The sequence below is a fragment of the Camarhynchus parvulus genome, chromosome 1 (genome assembly GCF_901933205.1).
Source record: "Camarhynchus parvulus chromosome 1, STF_HiC, whole genome shotgun sequence".
In the NCBI taxonomy this organism is placed as follows: domain Eukaryota; kingdom Metazoa; phylum Chordata; class Aves; order Passeriformes; family Thraupidae; genus Camarhynchus; species Camarhynchus parvulus.
Window position 1 is genome coordinate 39,877,109 of NC_044571.1, and position 23,349 is coordinate 39,900,457.

Genomic DNA, 23,349 nt, shown 5'->3' on the forward strand with positions numbered 1-23,349 from the left:
ATTGAACTGTGTATGGAAATTGTAAGGAATTACAACTCTTGATTTTTCTGAAATATTGCTTAGAAGGTCATCATTATCATATCTTCGTCTTTTGGGATTAGATCAATAGAGGCAATGGTTTCCACTTCATTTTTTTGTGACACAGATCACATAGGATGAAAGACCATTTTGTCTCCTGAATAGTGTGGATGTGCAGGCAAACAGTCGGAGACAAGACAGCTTCCTAACACCCAACACTAAATGGAAATGTTTGACATTTGTTACCTGTGTGCACGTTCAGCAAATACATTCTTTTTGTCAAATTCTCTTTAATTCCAGGGAATTTTGTGGCATAATATTTTGTAGGATAAACTTCATACACTGCCTTTTCTGTTGGGGTGGTTATGTCCATAGGATCTTTTGCATGTGATGGAATGCAAAGGCATATCAGGAAGAAATTGTCATTAATAATTCACTGTCTCCAATTTCCATTAAGTAGTTAGGGGTTTTAGTTCATCCTCAATTTTAACATAGTAGTTAATTTATTGTTTAGCAGTAACTAGTGTAATTAGTATTGCACTTAGCTCAGGCAAGAAATCTTCATGTTTTTGTGGGGCTTCTGTTTGCTAAATGTCTGCATTGGTGGATTAAATACCAAAATGTACCAATATCAGTCTCAGTGTGCTGTTGAGCACATGGACAGACTTTTCACTGAATCATTACCTAGAGTGCATTTCAATGGAGAAGCACAAATAAGTACTTCTAAAATGCTGTTAATAACACCTAGTTTGTATCCCTAATTTGCTTTCCTTTAGAAAACATTTACTAATTATTTATATTGGAAAATATCCTCAACTGCTTTCTATGCCATATTTTTGGTAACAAGCACCAAATGGTGCAAGCAGCTTGTATTTTTGGAAAAAGACTTGCAATAAATTTTTTGGTTTTAGAATTTGTGATTTAAATGCTGTTGATTCACAGGAGTGACAGTATTACCACTCTCTTTTAGAGCCTTCATGCTATGGAGGGCCATGTGATGATAGCTTTCCTGCCAACTATTCTAAACCAGTTGTTCAGAGTTCTCACCAGAGCAACTCAAGAGGAAGTTGCAGTCAACGTGACAAGGTAAAGAATTTTAAGTGGTTCATAAAATCTACATGATGTCTGGGTTATCACATAAATCTGTAACTGAGTAGCATTTTTGCTGTTGTAATCACAGATTTCTTCATAGGTTTACTTGTTTTGTGACTTCTGTTTAGGGTTATTATCCATATTGTTGCTCAGTGTCATGAAGAAGGTTTGGATAGCTACCTGAGATCTTATGTGAAGGTAGGTAAAAGTAAATTGAATATTTCCTTTTTTCATTTCCCTAAGAAAGAATATATTTAAATTCAGTTGCATCTATTTAATTTCAATTCTTTTGTATTATGCCATAATTTTGTATTTAATTCTGGCTTTCCTCCCCAAGTATGCGTATAAAGCAGAACCCTATGTTGCTTCTGAATATAAGACAGTACATGAAGAGCTGACAAAGTCAATGACAACAATTTTAAAGCCATCTGCTGACTTTCTTACAAGCAACAAACTGCTTAAGGTATGTGTTGAACTGTACTTTTTACTGTATATTCTTACCTAGTCATAACTGAAGAACAGGAACTAAATGTACTGAAATAGTTGTTGAACACATGTGGCAATCTTACTGAATTTTTCTTTCCTCTGCAGTATTCATGGTTTTTCTTTGAAGTTCTGATAAAGTCAATGGCTCAACATTTGATAGAAAACTCTAAAGTGAAGGTATGTCAAATTTTGCAAAGAAATATTCTAAGGAATATTCTGCATGGTTTCTTCTTTCTCCAATCACATGTTTCTTATTGCATATTAGGAAGAAAGGGAGAGAAAGAGGCAGCAGGAGAAATCAGTTTAAATATTAGATAGAAAAAACTACAGGGCTGGATTCAACATTCATATAAACGAATAGAAACCCTTAGAATCCATAGAGTAGAGCAGTCTTTGTAAATCACCAGCCTTTCTATTAGGAATTTGTAATTCTTGTGGTACAAAGAAGTTGGGAGCAGTAGATAACCCTTTGATGTAAGCAGTATCCAAAAAGTGTGGGCTTTTTCCTGAGCAGTACTGTAGCTCGGATATTAAATGACCTTGAGAACAGCGAGTCATGAAATTTACAGTCTTCTGGTTGTAGTAAGAAGCGTCAATATTTAATTTTGTGTTATTTCCTACGCTGGAAGGAGAATGCTAAAACTTCAGAAATGCATTTTTCTACAAGCTTAGCCTGTGAGCAGTGTTTTTTGCATTGGTGACAACTTTTTAGTGTATTTCCTTCTGGATTGAAACAATTCTTGAAAGTTTCAAGTATACAACATAATTTCACCTGAGTAACATAATAGGTTGTTGTGATGTTGTTATCACTATTTTCACTGTGTATTTAGAATATAACTGGAAGTCTGAGGTACATGAGGGACAAAATAATTGTACAATGATCAGGAAAAAAGCTTTCTAGTTCTGCACTTAATACTCTGTGGTATCATGAGTAGAGTTTGAGTCCCAGTTCAAGGAGCCTCATTGTCACCTCCTCTGTAATGTGAAAGGGAGAGGAGAAGAACTTACTGCAGTTTGCAGGTATTCTCACCCCTGAACATTGCTTCTTGATTTACAAGTCCCTTAAATATAAATTATTTAGCTAGATTTTTTCTGCCTAACTAGATAAAGTAATAAATGCAACATACCCTCAGATGTTTCCTGCTTATGATATCTGATAAAAAGATGCATTTCTATGTGGAGCAAAATTATTTCTATAGCAAGGATTATGTTTAATTACTGTCCAACAAAGAAGAGCTACAAGGGTGTTGTAGGAACATTGGCATACCCACCAACATAATCTTTAGTTCTTATTTGTTACTTCTTGCATGAGTGAGTACTGTTTATATTTATAAAGGGATCTTTTTCAGCCTTAATATATATCTTATTTTTTTTTAAACTAAAGCTAGAGGTTTTGGACCACAATTCAAACACAAAGGAAGCAAATTATGTAATCATTGATTTATGCGGGGCCTTGACAATGACTCGTTCTGTTTAGGAATGTTGCATTCAATGTAGCTCATAGAACTATTTAAATAAAAGTACTTGGACATGGATGTTTTGCTTTCAGTTTTCAAAAATTAAAGAAATAATGACTGTACAATTGCAACAATTTTTGTCAATGTCATCAGCCTCATACCACATGCCATTTAGTCTCTTTACACAAAAGACAGAATCTGTAGTAAAGGTTGTAAGATGTAGAGAAATAAAAGAGACCCTGCAGTGCCAAAAGGCTGAAGAGCACTTACTGACCAATATTTGTCAGAGTGTACAAAGTCATTGATAAGGATAATATTGGTGGTGAGTGGAAAGTAAGAAATTATGAATGAAGAGGAAATCTTTTCAGCTAATTGGCAAACTACCAAAAAGTAAGAGAAAGGAGTTCTGATTGTGGAAGCTTAAAAACACAGAGAGTAAGGTTCTGATGCCTGAAGAGCTGAGATTTTGAAGTTGCTGAGGAGTAAGAGAAAGAAAGAAAGAAGCATGGATGACAATTTGCTCAATGGTGAAAGCAGTTATTACCAAGACAATTGCAGAACAGAAAAAAGGGTTTTTTTCCAAGACAGGAAAGACTGATAATGTAATTAGTATATGTGAAGCAGCTGGTGTCTGCTTTGGAGAGGAAGATGGGTGAAATTAAAAGATTAAAAGATTCCCTCTTATTCTTAAGTTTGTGATGTTTATTGCAGTATATAAAAATATTAATGCATTACACTTAGAAGCTTTTATACGTGTGGTTTATGTCATCAAAGACTGCCTTGCTTGAATTTCACTAATAGATGCTAGTGCATGTTATAATATTTTCTTGTAAACAAATGATCCCTCCCTCTAGAAAATGAGAAAATTTGAAAACTGTTTCCTCTCTCCCTGTCAGGTTATCTATATCTTATCTAAAGTAAATTTTCTGATATATTCTAGTGTTGTAAACCATATTTAATATTGTATCTGAATTAATTTCTAGCTGTTGAGAAACCAGAGATTTTCTGCCTCCTTTCATCATGCAGTGGAAACAGTTGTTAATATGCTAATGCCACACATCACTCAGAAGTACAGAGACAATCCAGAGGCCTCAAAAAATGCAAACCACAGCCTGGCTGCCTTTATAAAAGTAGGTACACAAAGAGATTTGGACTCTGTGGTTATTCTTTCAATAATATTGCTTCTGTATGGATGTTATGAAATCTGAAAGCCAACTCATATAAAGCTGCACAGTTTTATGTCCATGTTAAAATGCTTTAAAGTATGATTTACATCTTCTGTAAGTGAGATGACATCCATTCAGAATTTGGTAATTTAAGAAATGAATTTGTATTTTGCTTTTTCTTTTTTTCCTTTAAAAATATCATCTGGATTGCCTTCAAATCCTGCAAAAGTTTTCAGCAGTGCTTTGTTTGAATGCATGTTATTTCACTGTCTTTGATTTTTCAGCCAATAATACCTACAAGGGATAAAAAAGGATGAGAACTGAAATGGCAGATAAAACTTCAAGTGGCATGACATTTTCATTTTCATTTCTGTCAAGATTCTTTTCAAACTGCTTTTTATATGTGATTTATGATCAGCACTCCTAAGGGAAAATTTGATATTCATATAAAATGTATATATGTATACATCTATTTAGTTTGCTTGTCTTATTGGTTTTTATATTCAAACAGAAATGTCAATAATGTGTTTCAAAAATAAACTTATTAAATACAGAAATATAATTACTGAATGCAGAGACAGTAGTAAATCAATTCTATTTTGGTTTTACTTGTTCTCCCCAGAGGTGTTTCACTTTTATGGACAGAGGCTTTGTTTTCAAGCAGATCAATAACTACATCAGCTGCTTTGCCCCAGGAGATCCAAAGGTACTCTGTTTTTTAAACAAGCTATTTTCAAGTGTTGTCTCTTCTTGATGCATGGGGATAAAGTCCTGCATTAAGTCTTTTCACTGTTACATTAGAAATCCCTGCTCTGTGCCTACAGCATTTTTTTTCCATCAAACCACTGTTTCCTATTTTGATTCTCATCTTCAGGTGCAATTTTGCCACACTAGAGTATGTGAATCACAGGAGTAGTGGGGGTGCCACACTAAGCAGAAATTTTAAGCGTGAGTGCAAGAAGTCTGAAGTTGGAAGAGTTGATAGAATATTGTAAGCTACACTTACTGGAGTGGGGAAAGCATGTGTCAGATGCCCAAAGAGATTCTGCTGTGTGTCCAAACTTTTCTTACATCAATACATAATAGGGTTGTAAATTTTGGACAACGGGAATAGTGAATAGGACCAGTTGTTAAGTATGAGTTATTCTGGATTTATTTTGTGCTGCTGACATGTGGAACTTTGACAGGTCTATATCCAACATAGTGCAAGACTGAAATGAGTCACCCTTTTGTGTTAGAAATTTGGTTTTAGTATGTTATTCAAATCACTTCATCAATTGTTTAATTTGTACTTTCTTTTTGCAGGCTCTTTTTGAATTCAAATTTGAATTTCTTCGTGTTGTCTGTAATCATGAGCACTATATACCATTGAATCTACCAATGCCATTTGGAAAAGGCAGAGTTCAGAGATACCAAGGTAAATTCTTCCAAAGTAGTGTATGGCATATTTCTTGTATGTCAGCTTTTTATTATTAGATGTGTGCACTGTGTAACTTCAGGTCTGTGAGATGATGGAAAGCTTGAAATTGTTAAATACAAGTCTAAAATTTCAATCCTTTAATTGAAATTTAAAGGAAGTGCTCAGGTAGCAGAGTAATCTTTCCAAAGAGAGACAGTAAACGTTTTTTCATATATTTATTCAGGTTTAAAGGGACTTGAGTAGGTCTGTAGCCCAATTTTTTGCTTTGATCATGTCAGGCCTTCCTTTCTCTAGAAATGCTAGTGCTGCCACACCTGGTGTCATTGCAGGAAGTTTGTCCATCCCAGGTGCAGAATTTTGCATTATTCCTTATGGAATTTGATTGTCATTTCTGTAGAATCTAGATTCTTCTGAAATGCAGCTCTGCCCTTTGAGCAAATGGACTGTACCCATCCACAAGCTTCATGAGGCTGTATTTCATCTCCCCTTTCAGGTTGTTGATGAAGTAGTATTAAATAGGATGGTCCTTGGGAAACTCCTCTTGCAGCTGTCTCCAAATAGGGTACAAACCATTAACCTCCACCTTTTGAGTGATCCACATAGTTATTTTTCACATTTGGGTGTCTCTTCACCTAGACTGAAATATCCCACCTTGGATACAATGACCATGTCAACATCTGCTATTCTCCCCTTACAACAGTTCAGTCTTAAAACATGATTTAAAATTTAAAAATTTATTTTGACCATTCCCAGTCACACTCTTCTTCTTCACTTGCTGAAAAATGACTTCACCATGGCTTAACAAAGGTGATAATGAGCAATCTTCCAATAATATCAGTTAACTCTCTCAGCATCTCATCTGATGGCATGGATTTTGCATGGCTGGAGGTCTCTCAGGAGATCCCTGACCTGATCCTTATCCACTGGTCTGATTGTCTTTCTTGAAGGTAGTCTCTGGACTGTTAAGGCCCGGGACTCATGTCAGTGAAGGATAAAGTTACAAATCTATAGACCACTTCAGCCTTACCCAAGCCCACTGTTTCTAAATCACAATCCCCATTAAGCAAATATCCCATGTTTTCCTTATTCAGGGGTTTTATGCTAATGTAGTGGTAAAAGCTTTTCTTGTTTTTATTGATGTCCATTACCAGTTTCAGCTGTATCCTGGCACTCTCCCTGAATACTTCTGTATTCCTCTTTTGTAGCTCATTCTCTCTTCCACTTTGTAGTTCTTTTTTTTTTTTTTTTTTGTGTGTGTGTGTAGGAGCTCAGTCATGAAAGTTCTGTGCAGCCCAGCTGGGTTCCTGGTACATCCAGTCTTTTGCCAAAACAAGTCATATGTTTGCTATTCCTTCTGTGGCTGTAAAGACACAATAATTTCTTCCAGGCACTGAACTACAGCAGAAATCACTAAACAGAAGCAAAGAAGGTGCTTTTACAAGGAACAAGTAAACTTGCCTAACATATTTTTGTAGAATAGGCTATTTTTCCTGAAATATTTATTCAGTAGACTCTGCTAGTTAGTAAAGTTGAATATCACTAATTAACAGTTTTCTCAAGGCTGAGCAAGATAAAGCAAGATTTGAGACCACAAGCTGAAGAGCTGCTTAGAACTTCTTTCTGTCTTTGGCTTTTTCAGCCTTCGGGAGTGTCTTGGATAATAACTCTGCATAATTATTTTCATAGAAAAGAGAGACTATGAGCTGCTGGCTTAGGGAACCTTAAAAAATAGCAAAACCAGAGAAGACAATGTTTCTGATTGCACAATAAAGGAGAGTATAAAATGCTCCCTGGGAGCTAGGAGTTCAGCCAGGAAAGAAGAGCATTATAAGAAGTGTTTCTGGTTCTGTTTTGCTGTGTTGAGCAAAAGATATCTCAGGTGATGTGGCTGGCTCTTAAGTGTGTTACAGGAATGCCTGTAGAATGTCTGTATAATGGCTGTGCTGTCTCAGATCTGCTTCTCTCTGACTTAAGGGATTGCCTTACTGAGAGAGTTCTTTGGAAAACGAAAGTGCTTTGAGATTAGCATCTCATTTTTGATCACTGTATTGAGCAATGACAGAGAACATGAGAAACTCCTCTACCCCTCCTCAGCTGACATTGTAAACATATATATGTTCTAATAAATGAGCCCTTCAAGCTGAAGTTTCTCTAAAGATGTCATATATTCACTACATAAATAAACTGGATTCTTTTATTACACAAAAGGTACTTTACAGAGGGAGCAGTTTGACTTCGCTGTGTCTGATGTATTGGGTTTTACTTCAGCGTTAAGTTGATTGGTAAATTGATTTAAATAAAACCATTCCTTATGTGAAATTTGTATTTTACTTCCAGACCTTCAGCTGGACTATTCATTAACTGATGAATTCTGTAAAAATCACTTCTTGGTTGGACTGCTTCTAAGGGAGGTGGGCAATGCCTTACAAGAATTCAGAGATGTGAGGCAGATTGCCATCAGTGTGCTCAAGAATTTGATGATAAAGCATTCTTTTGATGATAGATATGCTACCAGGGTAAGTCTATTGCTATGCTACTAGTACAAAATAATAAAGATTAGGTGTGCACACCTACAGAAAGTTTTTTCTTTCATAGAAGAAACCCTTGTTAATTTTCAGCAAAATTATTTCTGCCCAGACTGTAATGAAAACTGTATTGAGACCAATCTGCAAATTCCATCTTTTTACCAAATGAAATGACAAAGCACCTTTTGATATAATTATGTGTGGATGTGCATTTTAGCACAGTGTACTCTAACTGCTGTGATTAAAGTAATCAGATTTTTACAAGTGTGTTTCAAGATCTTCATTTCATAAAATATTAGCTCTTAATATTTTGAAGCTGTCCTTCCATCATCTATTATTTATGAAAGGGTATAAGAAAACTACAAGTCATGGTGGTAAATTTTGAGTGATTTTTGTTTTTCTGACTCTTTATAACATCAGCAGTGCTGTGGAGAAGCCAACAAAATTGTAATGAAAGGTATCATTAACTCCATAAGCTAACATAATATTAATTTACTTGGTTAGTCTTAGCTGAAATTACATTAATTTTGGAGTTTTTCTGCATTTTATTCAGACAGTAGATAAAATTTGCTGATCTTTTGTAAATTAAAATGAAATACAGTGATGATCACTGCTTTTGCCATTTATGAATGTGAGCTCTAGCTTGGCAAATATTTATTAAATGCCTTTTTTTAAATCTTTTTTTGCAATTTAGGAGTGAATAGATTAAAACTAGTTGGTGATGAAAAATTAAAACTGTAGTTGTTTAATGAACTGTTAAACTCTATTTAGGGCCATCAAGCAAGAATAGCCACTATGTATTTGCCACTTTTTGGTCTGCTCATAGAAAATGTTCAGCGGATCAATGTGAAAGATGTGTCTCCATTTCCTGTTAACCCTTCCAGCAATGTGAGTGACAATTTCTGTTTGGTATTCTGAATTGTTTTTATCATAATTTATTGGTAAGCTGTATATGAAGTACTGCATACTCCTGGCAAAAAAAGGAGCTTCAGAAGCTTCAGAATTCTGCAATTTTTCAGCGCAGTCCAGCATTGAAACAGATGAACCACAGAAAGATTGTTAATTTTCTAGAAATTAGAGAAGAACTTAACCCTAAAGGAGAGTGATTTCGAAAGACCTATAGTGCAAGAGAGCTAGAGGAGAATTAATTAAAATATAATTTGTGAAGGGTATATATTGATATGATTGAACACAGAATCTAAGATTTAATTATTCATGTATTTTACTTCTGTTCTTATCTTGTGTTCCATTTAGTATTAAGAAAAAAAATCTCCTAAACTCTTCCAACAAGATAAATATTTGGGTGTTTGAAATAAAATTAATGTGAGCCTTTTTGAAATATCTGTTTTATAGTGTTTCAAATTCAATTGAATACTCATTTCTTCAATGTTTCCTGAGGTATCTTAAGATTTAAGGTATCCCAAGCTTATGAAAATATGAACATCTCCATTATTTTGAGCATATTTAATAGAAATCAAAATTTAAGTAAGAAATACTTAACAAATCTCTTTCTAGAAGACATGTCATATTCACTAAGTCCTTAATCTCGGAAAATAATCACATTTTCCTCTCTTTACCAAACAGAGCACAAAGGATGATGCACCAAGTTTGCCAACTGCAAGTCAGTTAGTAACACCACAAAAATCAGGAAACACATTGGATAACAACCTCCCTAAAGATCTGTTTGGTGTTATCTCTGGCATTGGTAAGCACTTAAAAAAGTAAAATAAAATAATTAAAGAGGAACTGTTTTATTTTTTCACTCTGTACATGAAATCTGTCTTTTGGGATCTTTTGGGGTTTGCTCTTTTATATGAAACTAAAGCTATTTGCTAGAGCAGGGCTGCTTTTTTTCCCTGTCAAAGGTGATAGTTAAGATATAAAAAAATGGGAAAAATTTGTTTGGTTTTTTTTTATTAGATAGACATGTTTCTTAATGGAAGTGTATATATATTGCTACATACGTTTTTTATGCATATATCTACATAGTTGTACATAAGTCAGGGTGTATGTGCTCAGTCACCCTAAGACACATATATACTTTGCTGAAATTCTAGAATAAGTTTGTCTTAATTAAAAATAAGTAAATGGAATCAATTATTTGCCTGCTTAAAAATATATGGTGATTTTAAAAGTCTGACTGAGCTATGGAGTGACTTGTATGTATTGTTTGAGATCTTTATGTTGTTTGAGGTTGTGGTTTTATTTTTTTTTAGCTTCCCCCTACACCACATCGACTCCAAATATTAATAGTGTGAGGAATGCTGACTCAAGAGGTTCTCTTATAAGCACAGACTCAGGAAACAGTCTCCCAGAAAGACACAGTGACAAGAGCAATTCTCTTGACAAGGTAACAAAAAACAAACCAAGATAAATCCTAAAAGTGTATTTCTAAAATTTCATCCTAAGTCTCATAGAAGTTAACTTCTCTGATCTCCATTGTGAATGGGCTTTCTAGAATAACTTCAAAACAGTATTTTATATAAATTTTTTGCAAAATAATTATCTTGTGAACTCCTTTTGCATTGCATTTACAGAGTTGTTTCACAAAAAATGCAAACAGATTTTCAATGTAGAGATAAAAGCAAGCAGTTGTTGTTTCCTTTGCTAGTGAAAGGCACTAGATAAACTGTATTGAATTGTGCTTCGGAGGATTGAATTCCAGTTAGAACAGCTTCTTTGATTTTCTGGAGATCATCACTCCATCCCTTCCTATGCTCAGTATACTTGGCATTTTTAAAACGTTGAAAAAACCAGTTTTTGTGCTTTCTCTGGGTGATTTCTTTTATCTTAGTTTGACTTTTCTAAACGATTTCTTAAAAGCTGTTACAAATTAGGGGCTTTGACTGCAGCAGCTATGAGGTATTCAGTCCTGTCTTTCTAGAGTTTGTGTCAATGCTGATCACATTTCATTTCCTTAGCTCTGGTTGTGCAAGTCGCAACATGTTGACTTTTTCCCCTTGACCCTGACATGCCTTCGTGGGGCAGAGAGAGAAGCTTCTCAGAAGGCACTCTGCTCATGCTTTGCGCCCAGGCGGAGAAGAAGAGGAAAATTGTCACCCTCCAAAGAAAAACCGTGTTACTATGGATTTTTCACTTCTGACAATCCCAGCTTTGCCAGAGAACATTTTGCATACTACTTTCTCTCTTCAGTTACAAGAAGTATCTGGTTTTTGTGCTTGGTATAGTTAAGCTTCTGAGTGAAGTGTGTGGTCAGTAGTTTTGCCGCTTCTTTGCAACAGTTGAATCTCAAACCCAATATATGCAATTTGACCTTGTAAAATATGTTCAAATGTCAAACCTAGGGTACATGCATGGGATCTAGTTCAAGTATATAAAAAATCCAATCAGTTTCAATAACTGAAGTGTTTGAGTCTTGGGGTCTTTGATAGAACTGAAAGTTCTTCTTTGGTTATGGCCAAGGTAATAAAGAAATACCTTGGTATGCGCTGTTGCTAAATGGCAATGCTGTCATCTATTACTTAGTTGCTGTGCTGTTAATTACTAATGTGTAGTGTTTTCACCAAGTAAAAGGGTTTTCAAAGGAGTCAACAGCCTTTGAAAATTCTGCTCTGGTCTGCCAACTTAGGTAACAGTGGATTTATGTTTTGCATGCTGTTGATATTTTCCCCAAATAACACTTAATCCCGGCTTCTTATTTGTTGCTTTCTGAACTTTCTTTCTAGTAGATCAGTTGTTCAGTGCATGTTATCTCCAAGTTGTTGCTCATTGCTTGATATCATTATAGTGAAGAGCCATGTTTTTGTTCTAATTTTCTTTCAGAATAATCTGTAGTATTATGCTTGTGGAATCAGAATAACTGGAAGTATATCAGTTTCTATTTCAATATGTGTATACTTTATTTAGGTTATTGACATGATTCTAAATGAAATAGCTACAGTCCTATTTTATCTGTGTGTATCTTCAACAGTCTTAGTGGGATTATTATCTAGTGCCCTGGGCAGTTTCTTAGAGTCTTGGAAACACAATTCTGTTTCTGCTCTGTCACCCATTGATTGCCTGCTATAGCATCCAAAAAGCTGTAGAGTAGCACCTCCTTGTTCACCAGAGATATTTCAAAATAAACAGTTTTTGATGTCTTTTTGAGGTCTTTAGAATCTGCAATAATTGAGCTCACAGAGGTGCCCACCTCCTCCTAAATTACAGTAACTTCTGGCTATTCATCATAGTATGTGATTCACACATTTACTCTGGTATCTGAGTCACAGATTGGTTTAGGACAGGAATTCTTTAATGCAACAGAATGCAAAAAAAAGGGCTCAGCAGTCAATGGTTGCTGTGAAATGTTCCTTCATGGTTAGTGTGTCTCCTGCTTTCAGTTAGGAGTATGCCAGGAAGGGTTGTTCTAATGTCACTTCTTGCTTTGTTTGTGAAACCAAGTGCTTTTCTCCCTTGAGGCTACCCTTATATTTGTAAATTTTTTATAGTAAGAGTTGTACAGATCAATTATACCAGACTGTTGACTTTACAGAAAACTTATTAGTTGTCTTGTTCATTTTCCATTTGCATAGGTGGCATATTGGATGTGAGAATTAGGCACTATAAAGGGCATAATTTATACTTTAAACAAAAGTTTATGCAGTATATCTATAAAAGATTCAGACTGAGGATTTTGTAACACTAGACTGTGTGGAAATTTTTCTTTTACAAGTCTCTGCCAAAAGTTCAAGTTATATATTTTTACAATTTTTATTTTTCCAATTTTCTTTGGTGGTATACATTTTGAAAGACCAATTATAGAGCTTTTTTTCTTTTTGCACAGATGATGCTCTTGTGGGTTGCTGATAAACTTCCCACACGTGTAGGAATTGCATTAAAAAATGAAACAGGGAGAGGGTTTTGCTTTTGTTTGGGTTTGTTTGTTTATATGTTGGGAGAGGAGGGGAGGGGAAGAGCAAGTTACTTAGTAGTAGTTAGTCTTCCAGAATGCATATTATTGCCCTTCATGTATGTTTTTCTTGAGGTTCTTATATCTCTAAATGGAACAAATTTTGTAGAGGCAGTCCTCTGTCTACAGTTTAGCAGAAAGTCCCTTGAAAAGCAAAGGAGCATATATGTATCACCTAACAGTAGCATTTGGTTTTCAAGTATTCAGTCTAAGCAGAAGGGCCAGGCTTGATTTCTACAATGTGAGTACCTAGGTATAATTAACTTGTTCAGTAATCACTCCTAGGTGTGTCACTTTTCCTTTTGCTCCTAAGGGGAAAAAAATATACCTAGAAGGAATTAAAAACAAGCAAAGCAAAGAGGCTTAATTTGGTATACTTGGTGTGTGTAATGTGTGTTTTAGTGACCTGTCTTTACATGAAACATTTTTGTCTCCATTCTGAGATCCTTTTTCTGCTGCAGGAATTATTAAAGCAATTGAAAACAATTTAGTTTCTTATCATTTTAAGAACTCTTCAGCCAAAATACATCTGTTTGCTTTTCAGAACCAGCAGAGCAGCACTTTAGGGAGTTCTGTTGTTCGATATGACAAACTTGACCAAGCAGAGATCAAAAGCCTGCTCATGTGTTTCCTTCATATTTTAAGAAGCATGTCAGATGGTAGGTAATTCCTCCTGCTTTTTATAAATTCAAAGTCATTTGCTGGATTTATGCCTGTTATTTCAATAACTTCTCAAAATCAGCAGAATATAGGTGTAGGTACCTTGATGTGCTGCATTTTACAAATATGTGTAATCACTCAAATTATAATCTGACTGAAACCTTGTAAGCATTAAGTACTCATTATTTATTCAAAGTGTGAGGTCAACTAAAGGACTTTTTAAGGAAGTGAATATTTGTGTGCAATGGTACAGTTTGGTTTGGAAAACAGAGGTGAAGAATAATTCATTGTTCTGTAAAAGTGTCTTGGGCTCTGTTCTGCAGAACTTGCTGTATTACGAGGAACCAAATGATTTGATTGTTGTATATATTTCCACTTCTGTAATATGGGGATGTTAGTGCTTCGTCATTCTCCTGGGATGTTTGTGAGATGATCCATTGAATTTTTGAAAGAGTTGTGTTATCCTGGAGAAGGTTACAGGGGTATAGAAACCGGGCATGAATGGCACATCTTACTTGTTAGGATCATACATCTTGGAATCATCCCTGTCTGTGATCAAAGAAAAATAATTCATTTTAATTAAAAAAAAATGTTGGGACCCTTCTGTAAAGAAGCAGGTTATAGAACTAACAGACTGAAATATTCTGAAGTCTTACACTGTTATAGACTGTAGGCACTACAGACTACACAATTATTACTATGTAAAATATTAAATTGGATGGGAATATTATGGGGTATTAATTAACATAATATTGCAGAAACTCATTTGGAGAATTGATATGAACATTTGTATAATCAGTTTTAAGGAAAACTTCAAATAGTAATTGTTATCTTTTAAATTGTTATTCATTTTCCTAGATGCATTGTTTACATATTGGAACAAGGCTACAAAATCTGAACTCATGGACTTTTTCACCATTACAGAGTAAGTTTTTGTTGTGCTTGTCATGCAGCTGTATGTTTTGCTGTTCTATTAACAATTTGAGTGTGGATATAAGCATGTGTAAATGCTTTTTTGGTTGTTGTTTTGGTTTTTTTTTTAATAATATTGTGCTGATGTGTTCAGAAGTCCTTAACTTGATGTTCACAATTGCATGTCTGTCCAAGTCCATGGTAGTCTCTGGAATCAAACTATACAGAAGGGATCTCAGGGGGTTCCTGAGCAACAAACAATGCTCAGAGTATTGCAGTGCTCATGGAAGAGGAACCAACTGTTTTGATACCCTTCTGCATTAAACTGTGTCTTGTAACATCAGCTGTTAAATTGCAAATACATGGTTGTGTAGCAAAACTGATTGAATTGCATAACTTCAGAACTGTGCTCCTAGGATTCCTCATGTGTCCTCTGCTGTTCCCTAAGGGAATAGGTACAGGATGAGTCTACCATTCCACTATGAGTCCACTAGTCTAAAAGACAAGAAGATCTCAGAAGGAGGAGTTGAGGTTATTTTGTGCTCAGAATGACAAGTCTGGGGAAGGCAAACACCATTGTGCCTTGGCAGGTTGGAGACAGCTGAGCTACTCAAGGTCTCAGTAAAAAATGAAGCTGAGTTGAAGAAGCAGTAAGGCAGTCTTTTCTCTCATTCTCAGCTGGCACATGGAAGACAGAGCCTGAAAACTGGCTTTCATTTTGGCTTTACACTTTAGAAAAGAACTTTTAGAATATCTTATTGGATCAACAAGGATGTTGTGTTGTTTTCCGTATTATTGGAATAAATGTTTACAGTGTGAAAAGAGTAAAATAAAATCAGTATTACAGCTCCACTCACACTACTTCTCTTGATTTGAAAATATGACTTCTAGTTAATTAGTCATTACTGTTGTGCAGTTACCAGTAATATGGATTACTTTTTTAATGAATATTTTCTGTTGTTAGTTTGTCTTTGTCATCATCTCGTTATAAAAGCATATTCCCTTTTGAAAACAGTTCTTTCAGAAACTATTATCCTGGAATCTGGAGACCTTAAATAAAACCCAACAAAAAAAAAAAAAAACAATTTGTAACCAAGTGAGTTTAGGCTGGGGTGAAGGGAAACAAAATGTTTTGCCCTTATTTTGAACACTTACACACAATTTACAAAATTGGTGTAAATAGGCAATGTCTGGTTATCTCTTTGCTTCCCTCTTCCATGTTAGTTGCCCTGTCTTGTTTTCCATTTGTAGATAATTGACACATTTACCTTTTCTTGACTTGCGGTCTTGAAAGGAATTTTAAGGCTGGGAGAAGTAAAGAACTTTTATGATGCAAGAGTTTAAAGTTAACAATAATTATTAAATAATTCCAGTGTACATAAATCTAGAAAAGGTTTTTTAAAGTGTGGCTTCTCTGACTTGTGTTCTCTGCAGAGTGTGCTTACATCAGTTCCAGTACATGGGGAAACGATACATAGCCAGGTACTGTGTGGAATTTAAATGTCACTGTCTTGTTTGTTAATAACTGCACTGTGTAAGATATGCCTTGAACTTCTGTAACAAATAAACTGCACAAGTAGAAGAGTTAGTGTGAAATGATGCACAAGATTTTGAAGTAAGTAACTGGTTACCATATTAACAAATCTGTATCCTGTCTGGAAGTCTGGTATTTGTTTAAGAATGGTCTGTGAGCTGTTTTTTAATGATGACTTCAGAAGCCACCCCTTAAATGCTATCTTTTACAGCATTGTTTCATTGAAATAATGTCTTTGGGAAAGAAATTTTATGATGTTTTGTTTATTCAGTTGGCCATAAAACCGCATAAATTGAAATGCTTCAGAAATTTCATACATATAGTGTTTTTACTTGAAGGTGAGTAGTGAACATTCCAACACTGCTGTTTTTAAATTTGGAGTCTGAAGAAAATCTGTGGGAGTCAGAAACTTGTATTAATTTATTTTAATATATTGCATTATTTTTTTAAATACAAAGTGTTTTTTAATGGAGCCAAAGATAGCAACTTCTTTAGGCCTTATGCTGTGGTTAACATGGTAGTGTTATGATTAAACTAATGTGGTTAAAATACTGGCCCTCTTGAACTCAGTGAGAAATTTGTTGCTGACTTTGGATGGTAATACATTCTAACTATAATGTTAGCCTTTTTTGGTTTTAATTTAGATAATGTGAATCTTCTTCTACAGACTTGACTGTCTCCTTGGAGATTTTTCTGAGGGAAAAATGGTTCACATAACATAAAAACCTCAAAAATAAATCTGGCTTTCTTAAGGTTTTGATTGTAATCTTTGTGTTCAAATGTACATCAAACTCTGGATGTACAGGAGTCTCTAATTCTCAAGCTTTTTATAAAAGTTCTTCCAACTACTTTGTTTGATGATTTTGTAGAGGACACTACCACACTTCTTTTTTGTTTACTGATCACCTGGTCTGTGTGCTGCATGTTAATGTTGAAAATGCTGAGCTGTGGAAAGCATCTGGTGTTGTGAATTTCCCAGTAAATGTAACTTTCATGTCTTTCACATTGTCACTGCACTGAAGTATATCACAGTCAATGCACGTGCTGTTAAAATACACAAATGACAGAGAATGAGAGGAAACAGGGAATTCTGCAGTTCAAGCACTGGTTTTCATTTTTCATCAGCTCTGGTGGTGGTACACAGTAGGAAGTTAGCCTGTACTGATTGCTAACACAGATCACTTTTCTGTTTTCTTCATTTGATTGCTGCAAATTTAACAAAGTCTATGGCTCTTCTCCCTTCCTGCTTGGGTAAGAAGTATATCATACTATCTCAGTTAATTCCTGCTCTCCTGTTGCATGTGTGCTTTCTAATTTTACTGCTGTGTGTCCTAACTTTTTTTGCTGATTTTTTTTGCAATCAAAATAGAGGATTCAGTTTTGGGTTCTGAATATTTTCAGAATATTTATGTTTGCAAATACTATATTTTTTGAAAGCTCTGAAGTAAATTTAGCACTTCAAGAGTGACTGCTTGTGTGCTTTTGCTTTCATGCGCTGAGGTTTTAAGAAAGAGTTTGCTATGATGCTTTTTTTTTGAGCTACCTATTTTTGTTTTATAAAGAAAACAGTGAATAGGTTGCGTTATAATTCTTTCTATAAAACTTCTTGTGCTTAACTAACAGCACTTCCTGTCTTGCTGCAGTTTGACATGTCTAACTTTTGCTTCTATCCCATTTCACCCATCTTGCAGGAACCAGGAGGGGTTAGGATCCATAGTTCATGATCGAAAATCTCAGACATTGCCTGTTTCCCGTAACAGAACAGGAATGATGCATGCCAGATTGCAGCAGCTGAGCAGCCTGGATAACTCTCTCACTTTTAACCACAGTAAGTCTCATGACATGATAACATCTGTCATCCTCAGCCAGTACCACAACACCAGAGACAGGTCCCAGAGCCACACCAGTGCATCCCAATGACTTTTACTGTTCCAGGTCAAACGAATAGCTGGAAGCAGTCCATGGTCTGTTCTCTGCTTTGTGATAGAACAATCACTGCTGGGTGGTGCCATAACATGGAGCATGGTTAACTACAATCTATCTTAAAATAGTTTAGTTTTGTATGCCTCAGACTTGTGCTGCGCACAGTTACTAAATTGACTTTTTTTTTCCTACTTATTTTATTAAGCTTCAGTTTTTTTCTCCTACGTGGTCTTATAAATTACTAGTCTCAAATTAAATATATGTATTCTGACCATATCTCCATGTTTTGACATCCCCCGAGGAGAAATAAGTTTCTTAGAATTTCTACAAAGATTGCGAGCCCATGATTTAGTTTGTCTGGAAGTGAAAAAGCGTCCAATAATGAAGTGATTTTTCTGTTTTCAGTGTGAGAAAGATATCAAGTATTCTTGGAATTTCTGTAGACAATGGTAAGATTTAATCAGGTTGAAGTCAGCTTGTATAGACTGCTGTATTGAAAACTAAATCTGCTTGTGGCCTATCTTTTTAAACATTCTGCTTCTAAATTGCAATATACTGTATGTAAAGTATTCTGAAGCACCATTTCTCAAATTTCAGCTTCAAAAAACAATGAAACTGGTTGACTAATTCAGTAAAATACAACACTGGTATTGAAGAGTTGTGTGCAGCAAAACTTGAGTTAACTGTATTTTCACTGTGTTCATTCTTTGATTTCTCAAAGCATATCTAACTGTCTCTTAAAATCTTTTAGCTCTTTTTCTGTAATATAAAGCAAAATTTAGCCTAATTGCACAAGACTTATCACATTGTCTTGTGTAAAAGTGAAAAAAAAATCCCACAAAACCTCTCTATTCATAAATACATTATCACATCTGTTTAAATCTAAAAAATGCAAATGCCTGCTTTTAAAATGACAGACAAGTATGTGGAAATTAATTTTTTCCCTTGCAATCAGTCTGCTACTGCTGTATCATCATAATTTCTACATGGTTGTTGATACACAAAAGAAAGCCTTTACACTATGTGGCTACACATTTGGTACAGTACAATACTTTGCAGATAAAGACTGGTTAAAAAAAAAACTCTGAGAAACAGATAACATGTCCCTGTGCAAAGAGATTTCATGCTTTTGGAACTTGGCAATGTTTACTGATTTTTTACGAAACAAAGAGCTGAAAGACTTTAAGAAATGCATGCTTATGTAAAAAGAAACTTTCCATTCTTTTCCAACTGAAGGAAATTATGAAGGAAGGTGTCTTATTCAGATAATTTTGTCTAAACTGATAATAGGTGTTTTTTTTAATGGACAGTTAATAAATATCAGAATATTACACATTGTATTGACCAAGGTTTTACAAATCAAATTATGTTGCTGTAAAAACCACATGAAGTATGAAATTGATTTTTATATTTTTGTTCTGTTGTTGTTAACTTACAGTTTTGTTTAGTTGTCAGTCTGCCTCTATCACGTATCCAAAATAGCATTCAGAGCTTGAATAATCTTGCACATATTTTGTGTAGGATACATAAAGAAAGGAAGTGTCTGGTGGAAATAGTTGCTTTACTTGTTTCTAAAATCAAGATTCTTTGGCAAGATAGTTGTCTATTAGTGTAAATTATGAACTTATTTTCTCCCTTTCTAAACACCTAAGCTAGAAATAGAACTGAAATACCTTTTGATATATACCTTTTCAATACCTATCATACCTGAAAGGTATGATACCTTTCATCTCTGAGAAACTCCAGTATAGTTTTGTGCTTAAAGGAAGGACATATAAATCTAAAGAAACTGGTGGTTATGGGCATATGTGTGTAGTTCAGCCAGGGAAGCAAGAACGTGCAGAAAGAAGTGGCCAGATGTCATTAGAGTTTGGCATTTCTCCTGTTCTTTACTTGATCTCAACAAGTTTGTCATCCTTGTCATTGATTTAGTGATGCTAATTTGTCTGTAAATCTGACATATAAACATGACCCAGACCACATGTTTATAAAGCAGCCCAGTCACGTTTGTCAATCTGGTGCTTCATGACCACTATTAGGGAACAGAAGTGACACATTATTATCAGTGCTGAGGCAGGGTACATTTTAAAAATTATTAAAGTTCACTGTGGAGCTAGAAGTGATAGAATGTTTTTATTAAATATGGAGATATTGCATTGTATTGCTACAAGAGCAGAATTCATTCTGGAGTGGTAAACTGCATATAAGTATGGGATTGTGTTCCTTCAACTCTTACTATTTTGTATTTTTATCCTGGTTGAATTGTGATTAACTTTGAGACCATTGTAACATCACTAAATTGCTAAAACAACATATTTTCAGCTGTAACTTCATCCTACTGCAGTACTTACCAATATATGTGTGTGTGTATATATATATATATATATAACTGTGTAGCTTTATATCTATATATATATATATATATACATTTGTGCCTACATGCACATATATATGAAATATCACATCATTTTAACTGCTGTTTAATGCTTCTGTTTTTGAAATTCTTCCTTAATATGTTTTATAGTCCTTTGCAAATTATGTTAGAATAATTGTCTGACCATATTTGAAACTATTTAAATGCATCTGAATTATTTTCCTGTATTGAATACTAACTTCTGTCAGGCTTTTTACTTGTTAATCTCTTCCTAGTTCAGCAAGTCTTTTGGAAATAAAAAACATTTAAATGAGCGTATCCAGCACTTACATTTCATTTGGAATTTCTGTAGGCTATGGCCATTCAGATGCAGATGTCCTTCACCAGTCTTTACTTGAAGCAAATGTTGCCACCGAAGTTTGCATTACAATTCTGGACACTCTGTCATTATTCACAATGGCTTTTAAGGTTTGTTCATGACTTGGTGTTAACTTTTCCCCTAAGTATCTTTGAGAATAAATACTTTTAAAAACTATTTTTAAGTTACATTTTTATAGTCTAAATAGCATTGCTATTTTTAGCTTCTCTAGCATTGTATTTTATTATTTTCATGTAAAACTGATAATGTCTCACAGCAAAATGCTTTGGCTTTAGCTACACATCATACACCAGCAGTAATCTATGGGAAAAGCTCCTTCCTCAGCCTAACTTAAAAATAATTCTAGGAGCTTTAGTGTCTATCTAATATTAGTGGTAAAAGTGGCTTTTAAAGGTCATGTGAGGTGAAAGATCTGTGGCAAAACCATAATTGGGTACTCTCAGACTTTCATATTGAACTTGGCTGCTTATTATAGTAATGCACACCTTAATAGTGATTTGTGTGTTCCTCTTCTGTAGCTTTTTTTCCATTTGTCCAACACACTAATAAGACTTCTTTTAGTTGTATCAGTTGCTGTAGCTCTCCTGTGGAATCTTTATATAGCACACCACTTACCCCTCTTGGCTGTTTTTCTGAAGTTTTCCAGACTTTAAAATTGAAGCCATAAAAAGGAGAGATGATAACTCTAGCTTGTTTCTCCTTTAATTGGGGCAGTGTATCCAGATTCTTGCTTGAAGATTCAAATTTAGTGTCTTATCTTTAGTTACGAAAACATGAGCTTATTTACAATGAGCTTCCTTTTTTCCTGGTAATTAATTTAGTAGAGTTTAGAGCCAGTTCTGTCCACAGATCTGTTTACAGAATTGAAAATTAATAAACTAGCTATGAAGATTTAAAGAGGAATGAACACTAATTATCCTTCAATTATCAACCCATCATGCTTGGAATGACAATTCTTCAAGGTTATCTCTGTGTTGTATATTGAGAAGATAGGCAAGAGTATGCCAGAATAGTCTCAAAGATACGAATAAAACAGGACAATCAGGAGCTTCTATTCAATAAACTGCACTAAAATACATAAAATCAGAGTCATATGGTTTGGATAGTAAGGGACTTTCAGAGATCATCTAGTTCAACCCTTCTGCATGAGCAGAGACAACTTCCACTAGGCCAGGTTGTTCAAAGCCCCATCCAGCTTGGCCTTGAAAAAACCTTTCAAGGAATTGGGCATCCTCTACTTCCCAGGGCAACCTGTCCCCTTGCCTCAGCACCCTCACTGTAGAAAAAGTTCTGCTTATGTCCAGTCTGAACCCAGCCTCTTCCACTCCTTTATATATGCCTGTATATTTGCAGTGATGATAAGGAAGAGTGGAGTGCACCCAGGGGAGTTGCAGAAGGGGCAGGACCTTGTAGAATCACCTTGTAGTAGGAGATCCTGCTATGAGAAAATTCCCCTGTGTGGGCTGCTAAAGCTAAAGCCAGTGTAAGCAAAGTCTGTTAATACTTTGAGTGTGCCCCTCAAAAAGCTATTAATAGTAATGGATTTAATTAACAACTGATAAAAACAATCATGTTCTGTAAGTCTATTCAGAAGGCAACACTTCCTTTATAAGCAAAATTAATGAAGTGTTAGAAATACCTAGTTAGAATTCAGATGTGTGTGTGTTATCATACATCTTGGTAATGCCATAGAGGTTATATTTTTTTAAATGTCTTGCTTTTTGATGATCTGTATATGTTCTTATAGAATAAATGTATTGCTGTACAAAACTCATAAATCCTTGCTGTTGTTTTAAAGAATCAGCTACTGACTGATCACGGACATAATCCACTGATGAAGAAAGTATTTGATGTATACCTCTGCTTCCTTCAAAAGAATCAGTCTGAAACAGCATTGAAAAATGTATTCAGTGCTTTAAGGGCACTTATTTTCAAGGTAAGAAGTTTTAAAAAATTCATCTTCATGTACTTGTCCAGTTCTTTAGTTAACAATATACTATATAAGAATATAAGAACTAACATCCCAAAATAAAATTGGTGAATAAGGACTGAACTGATCTCAACAGTGTGGAATGCTTGTCCTTTGATAAGTTGTAAAAATTGTTTTGTGTCGTGACCTATTCTAACTCTTGCTCTTTCCACAGTTTGAGGATATGAATATATTTATGTTTCTCTTGACATGCTTATTTTATCAAGATCTGACCCTAGTTTTAATGAATAAATTCTTTGTTTTCTTCTTTTTCTTCAGTTTCCTTCTACATTTTATGAAGGTAGAGCTGATATGTGTTCTGCACTGTGCTATGAAATTCTGAAGTACTGTAATTCCAAGCTGAGTTCAATTCGCAATGAAGCTTCCCAGTTACTGTACTTTTTGATGAGAAATAATTTTGACTACACAGGGAAGAAGTCTTTTGTTCGAACACATCTGCAAGTTAGTATATTTCCTTTTTTTTTTTTAATATTGTAGATACACAGTTGCATACCAGTGTGCAAA

The 23,349-nt window shown here is 34.8% G+C and overlaps 1 protein-coding gene across 14 annotated transcripts in view; it reads left to right on the forward strand.

Moving 5' to 3' along the window:
- Positions 1 to 23,349, forward strand: part of DOCK9 (dedicator of cytokinesis 9) — a 114,974-nt gene that overhangs the window by 73,076 nt on the left and 18,549 nt on the right. For 7 of the 14 annotated variants that reach the window (XM_030961970.1, XM_030961996.1, XM_030962014.1 and 4 more), the window contains exons 24-41: positions 989 to 1,104; positions 1,239 to 1,308; positions 1,448 to 1,573; positions 1,702 to 1,773; positions 4,037 to 4,183; positions 4,842 to 4,925; positions 5,525 to 5,636; positions 7,977 to 8,155; positions 8,936 to 9,052; positions 9,749 to 9,869; positions 10,381 to 10,514; positions 13,618 to 13,732; positions 14,592 to 14,658; positions 16,080 to 16,127; positions 17,871 to 18,007; positions 20,829 to 20,944; positions 22,654 to 22,791; positions 23,104 to 23,286. In XM_030961970.1, the coding sequence (XP_030817830.1) occupies positions 989 to 1,104; positions 1,239 to 1,308; positions 1,448 to 1,573; positions 1,702 to 1,773; positions 4,037 to 4,183; positions 4,842 to 4,925; positions 5,525 to 5,636; positions 7,977 to 8,155; positions 8,936 to 9,052; positions 9,749 to 9,869; positions 10,381 to 10,514; positions 13,618 to 13,732; positions 14,592 to 14,658; positions 16,080 to 16,127; positions 17,871 to 18,007; positions 20,829 to 20,944; positions 22,654 to 22,791; positions 23,104 to 23,286 (2,082 nt within the window). Of the gene's footprint in view, positions 1 to 988; positions 1,105 to 1,238; positions 1,309 to 1,447; positions 1,574 to 1,701; positions 1,774 to 4,036; positions 4,184 to 4,841; positions 4,926 to 5,524; positions 5,637 to 7,976; positions 8,156 to 8,935; positions 9,053 to 9,748; positions 9,870 to 10,380; positions 10,515 to 13,617; positions 13,733 to 14,591; positions 14,659 to 16,079; positions 16,128 to 17,870; positions 18,008 to 18,507; positions 18,552 to 20,828; positions 20,945 to 22,653; positions 22,792 to 23,103; positions 23,287 to 23,349 lie in introns of all 14 variants that reach the window. The other 7 variants (XM_030962047.1, XM_030962006.1, XM_030962039.1 and 4 more) reach the window with 2 other exon arrangements.